The following is a 6,034-nucleotide window of genomic DNA, read 5'->3' as shown; positions in this document are numbered from 1 at the left end:
CAGTATGCTAATTTATTCCTCTCTCTACAGCTGCCTTCTCATCCTCCTGATAGACCTTATTTACTAAAATCCAAGATGATTCTGAATTTAAGATGACCCCCCATAATTATATTCTATACGTGGAAAATTTATAAATGTCTTATAATTGACCATCCCTAGCCTCTGCCCCTTCCACCCTCCTCCCCCCCCGCAATGGACTGACTAGCTGGAGGCAGCTCTCCACGCTGCTGGCTGTGCTCCTCAGTGCCTGAGTGCTGCACTGTACCTGCACGCAGCACCAGCATTTATCAGCCAAATTATCACCCCATCTGGTCAATATCCGATACAGCAAATTTTCTTTATATCGGTACCAATCTGATATTGGACCAATGTATCTGTACACCTCTATAATTCATACATCCTTAAATGATAGCATAAAAAGGGAATATAAATTAACCCAGAAAATCTGCCCCCTGAAGGGGAATTGCTGAGGTTCTCTTATTTAGATGTAATGGAAGAAGGGCTTTGGGGTGAATTGAGAGAGTATTATTCAGTATACAATGACAAGGCATTCCTAGTTTTTCCTGTATAAATATATTTTTTTTTTGCTCTTTTTGTACATTAGGAAATATTTCTCTATTTTCATATAGTTTGCTTAGCATGTAGTTTGGAATGCTAGAAGTAGGTTTATCATTGTTTTTCTATTTTCCTCTTACTCTGATTTGATTTTTACTCTGAAATTGGGGATTGTCATTGCAGGAGTTCAGTTTTCTGGAGACCTGTACACTAGTTACAAAATACAGGAATGTTATACATTAATTTAATGTGTTTTGAACATTAGAAATATATGTTGCTCTCTCTAGTGAGATATAGAAATGATGTAGTGAGGTCAGCCTCAACTAAAATCATGGTTTTGGCAAGAAAACAGAAGATGGAAAAGATGGAAAAAAGATAATGTTCGTTTCTACAGATAACAGTTCGATTTTAAAATTGTTGTATATTAAGTGTCAGTGTTTACCTTATTAGGAAGTTGATATGTTGAAAGGTTCTACAAATTTAATATCTTATATAGCTCCAAAGACAGCAGCATGTCTTTTGAATGCAGGGATTATCAGGGTGTTCAAAATTCAGGTGTCAACATAAAAAAAGACAATTGATGGGGGGAGGGAAGGCAGAGGGGTTAAAGAGGAATGTAGCCCTTTGTGTACTTAGGGGATATTTGCTGGCAAATATTCTTCATCATGCAGTTTAACTTACTTATGTCATACCTTTTAACCTCCATATTTTTTCCTTATAATTAACATTGGTTATATTTTGTATGTTTCTGTTTATGCCAGTGTCTTGAACTGTGTAGTTCCATTGGCTTGAAGTTCGTTGCGTGAACAAAAAACCCTATAAATTTCTTCTCATCACAGAAGTTGATTGCTTTTAAAAGTTTTCTTTTTGGCTATGTGTTCTGGCTCTTGGTTCTACAAACTCATTGGTTGCTATGATGGTAAAGTAGAACTTGCTGTAACATGGATTTTGTTTAGCAGCCTCCTTGAGGAGGAATATTTTGGTCAGACTTCACCTGTTTATCCAAAACTATTTACAAAAGGCATAGTTAATGTTATCATTTGCTATAGATTGTTGGAGTTCAGTAGGTCAAGCAACCATGGCTTGTTATAATCTAGACTACGTACTACAAATGCCAATAATCTGTTTATAACATTTATTGATGTTTTGATCTGTTTTATAAATGCTGTGCAAGTATACTGGTAATACGTGACACTTTTGTGAAATGTTACTATATTATTATTGATTATGTTTTTCCAGAAGCTTTTTATACTGTTGATATTTTCCTCACATCAGTAGTTTGCTTTTGCTGTAAACCACCATGCATTTACTCAACTCCTGCATCGTTTTTAGAAATGAACATATTTACCTGAATCCAAGATGACTCCAACTTTAAGATGACCCTTCAATAATTATATTCTGTATATGGAAAATTAGTGAATTTGTTATAATTTTTTAGGTGTAGAGTGTAGTTATCAGAGGGTTGTCTTCCCCCCTCTTGTCCCCTCTCCCTTCCCCCGCCTGCTACTCTGGGGAAAGCAGCAACAGGTAGTCAGGTGGCCCCCTTGTACTCTTTTCTTCCCTCCACCCCCTTACTGTTAGATGTGACTCAAGATCCATTCCTTGCCTGGTCATGCAGCAGTAGCCCAGGGCTGGAGTAGCGCCGTGGCTGATTGCCCAAGCAGGGAATGGAGTTTCCATGTGCTCTGTGTCCATGAGGGAATGGAACCAGAACCAAGCCTGACAGTAAGGGGTAGGACGGTAGGAGGGAAGGCCAGGTGGGTTCTGTGCATCTAAGCAGCCCCAGCCCAGGCTCAGGGCTGGAATCTCAGCCATAGCAGCCACCCCTTCAACTTTGTACTCAAATCCAAGATGAGTGGCCTCTTTTCTCCATTTGGCACTAGTCTTGGATTTAAGTAGATACGCTAATATTAGCAATTGATATAGAACCCTCCAAAAGTGTACAAGCGAACACCGCTTGTATTACCATGATGCAGTTACTGTTTCACCCACATCCAGAATGGTTTTTAAGTCTTAGGTGGTTTATAGTGTTGGGGGTAACTTAACTGCAGATCCTCATAGGGGTCTGATCCACTCAGTGTTTTGCTTTCAGAGATTTACAGAGAGTATTTCATTAGTTCTGATGCCTCTACTGACCCTACAGTAGTTCTGTGCATACCTCCACTGGTAGGGGTTTTGTTATGTAGGGATTGTTAGGAAGTAACTGAACACCTACAAAATGAAAACTACAAATTTGGGGGGTGGGGTGGGAGGACAGGGTATGGCATGGGCCTTCTTTAAAACTGACTTCTGGGTGGGAGGGCTGAGCAAAAAAACTGTAAATAAACCCAGCAAAACAAAAACCCAACAGCTCATTTAGAGAGCGACACATTCCTACTTGTGTACACTCCTGGGGAGCTTCCTAACCTCAGCCTGGCTGGAGAGCGGGCTACAGTTCCTTGGCGAGGTTCTGGAATGTTAGTTATGGACACAGACCAGTTTAGAAGATTCTGCACATCACATTGAGAGAGTTCATACGTCTGTCTCTCCTTCACCTGAGGAATGCCAGTGCACTCAGGGTGAGCTGAAACCTCAGCTTGGGCTGGCTGAAACACTGTTGCTGAAGCCAGTGGAGCATTTTAGGACTTGGGTCGTGGTCACTGGAGAAGAGAGAAATAGGGATGTTCTTTCCTGGTGCACCCATCACTACTTGGCTGTTTTCTATGCATGGAGGAGAAGATGATGCTTTAATCCTAGTTCTGTTCCCTTAAACTGACAGAGCTCACTTGGAGGGACTTAATGAAAGCAGTAGTGATCCTTTTGGATCACCTTTCTTCCCACTAGAAGGCCCTTCCTTTTTGAGTCTTTTTCTGCATGTGTAGTTGAATGATATAGTCCATGTCAGGTAGACTCTGTTACATACTTGCAGAATGTTTTTGTTGTTTTATTAGTACTGTTCTTATATAATAAAAAAGAGGAAAAGTACTATATTATGTGTAGTTAAGTCTTAAATTCAGTATAATGGTTGAAGAAGTTAAGACAGTACTTTCTTCTCCCCTGCAGTTGCACAATAAACTTCTGGAAACAGAGCGCCAGCTAGGCGAAGCACATGGTAGGCTTAAAGAACAGAGACAGTTGTCTAGTGAAAAACTGATGGATAAAGAACAGCAGGTGGCTGATCTGCAGTTAAAACTATCCCGTGCTGAAGAACAGGTAGGGGTTATGCACAGGATGTAATTTCATATGTAGTCTGACATTGGGCTGTGTATTACATTTGCTACCTGCTTTTAGTAGTGTTGGCATTTTTAGCTTATGTCTATCTGAGAGCTTCATTAAATAACTTTGTTAAAATGTAATTGTATTTTATAAAATAAAATTGCCATGTAAAAATCTGCCTGCCTTTTAGGCAGAATTGTCTGACTGACAATTTGAGTTTTAGAAAGCTAAAATGATAAAATGATTTATTTTTTACCTATTTAGTATGTCGGGTCCTTTGTCCCCTTGTCTGAGGGATCTGATCATGCCAAAAGATCAACATGTATTTACAGAGCCCTTTACTCTGTGTTAGAGGAGAGCTGTGTTTGTGGTGATATTTTTGGGAGTTCAAGTCCAAGTAGAAGAAATAGCAGGTGTGGCATAACAAGATATGAGTGGTATGTGTAGAGGTAGAAAGCAGTCATTTTAATAATCAATTATGTATCCATTTTTTCAGTAAGAACCTATATCTATCTATCTATCTATAGGTACATGCACACTCACTACTATACACAGACTTGCCTGTAAAAGTTGAAATTTTTCAGAGTTTTATGCTAGTTCAGTAGTAAGTTGTTGACTTTAATAGGAATCATATGACTAATACTAGTTAGTACTTAGCTTTGGAAAGTGTATTAAAATAAACATTGATGACATTACTACTAAATCTGCTAGTGATGTAAATTCGTACCTTTGCTGCAAATTTCACTCAGCATAGTTGGATACCACGATGTAAAATAACACATCTATTACCTGGCATGGCTTTCATTCTATGAAATATTCCTATCGCCAGTAGTGACAAAAACTTCAATTTTGATTCTTTGTTCTAGAAATGGCATGGCAGATTCATACTTTAAATCTGTTGGGGAAATAGGTGTTTAATGTACAGTCTTTTATTATTATGGGAAATACCGAATTGTGCCTATCAGTGTTCACTCCAGAGCTTGACATTTTTATTTTTTTAAGCTAAAGGAAAAAGCAGCAAATTTCACCGAATTGCAGCATCAGTTAGATAAAGCCAAGCAGCAACATCAGGAGCAACAGACTCTTCAGCAAAATACTACAGCAAAACTGCGAGAAGCCCAGGTAAAATAAACACTATACCTCTCCTAGAACCAGTACACTGTTGTACTTAATATTGCTGATCTGTTATGACGCATGATTTTGTAATCTCACATATTTCCTTTTCTAAAACAGAGTATGCAATAGCTATTTATAGAATTTGATAGTTAACATCTTATGCATTAGGAATAACTTTGAAGGTCTCTGTAAATTAAGGAAGCTAATATGTGTTTTGCTAGAATGATTTGGAGCAAGTATTACGTCAGATTGGAGATAAGGACCAAAAAATTCAAAACCTTGAGGCCTTGCTGCAAAAGAGTAAAGAGAACATCTCCCTGCTAGAAAAGGAAAGAGAGGACCTGTATGCAAAAATTCAAGCTGGTGAAGGCGAAACTGCAGTTCTTAACCAGCTGCAAGAAAAAAATCATATGTTGCAAGAACAGGTAAGAAATGCAAGTAATTCCAATACATAAAAACCCCCTCTATCTTGTGATGTCTTATATAACAGCAGTGTCCTTTGTTCCCATCTGTCTGCAACTTCAGCCCTCACTGTACTTTGCTGTTTCTTACAGTATTGCATTTTGAATACCTCATAAATTTGACAGGTTTTGTGTCTTATTTGGTGAGTGTTCTCTCCTCCTGTTCTTATAGAAGTAAGCATTGAGGCTTTCCTGTAATAGGGATGCAACTTATGTATGGACCAAGATATGGGTCCATATCATTTTGTGAAGAAATATGTAGTGTTAAAGGGAAAACATCCCGTATTTTTTCGGATGTGAGAGAGAGTGAATCCCATGCCATAAGTGTGAGACTCCTTTCAGTGAAACTCAAGTCACAGTAGATGTCACCTCTATGTTTTATCATTTTAGTATAAATTAGCATCATCCACTTTCCACTGGCTTCTCAGTTAAGGAATTTCTAGCGGGCTATCAGTAAAAAGGTGCATACATGCTAGTATGGTATGACAATGATTGTGCCTGCTAGCTATGAACTTCGTGTCAAAACAGAGCAGGAACTTTTGTCAAGTGGTCATGAAGTCCAGAAAGAGAACCTTCCAAGAGTTAATATCAAGTTTGGATCATAAAATTATGATAACATTTGAATGTTAGGGTTTCTTTTATTTCTTCTAATTAACATCTTGTTTCCCTTGTAGGTCACTCAGCTAACAGAGAAGCTGAAGAATCAG

General features: G+C 38.4%; 1 protein-coding gene across 1 annotated transcript in view; it reads left to right on the top strand.

The window, feature by feature from the left end:
• The window catches only part of EEA1 (early endosome antigen 1), a 144,970-nt gene that overhangs the window by 92,888 nt on the left and 46,048 nt on the right, over window positions 1–6,034 (top strand). The window contains exons 12-14 of the mRNA XM_019515793.1: window positions 3,598–3,747; window positions 4,753–4,872; window positions 5,088–5,291. Of these exons, the coding sequence (XP_019371338.1) occupies window positions 3,598–3,747; window positions 4,753–4,872; window positions 5,088–5,291 (474 nt within the window). The remainder of the gene's footprint in view (window positions 1–3,597; window positions 3,748–4,752; window positions 4,873–5,087; window positions 5,292–6,034) is intronic.

This window comes from Gavialis gangeticus, unplaced genomic scaffold (assembly GCF_001723915.1).
Source record: "Gavialis gangeticus isolate Ggan-Ray unplaced genomic scaffold, GavGan_comp1, whole genome shotgun sequence".
In the NCBI taxonomy this organism is placed as follows: Eukaryota; Metazoa; Chordata; order Crocodylia; family Gavialidae; genus Gavialis; species Gavialis gangeticus.
Note: the sequence above shows the minus strand (reverse complement) of the source record. Positions and strands in the feature narration are given on the sequence as shown.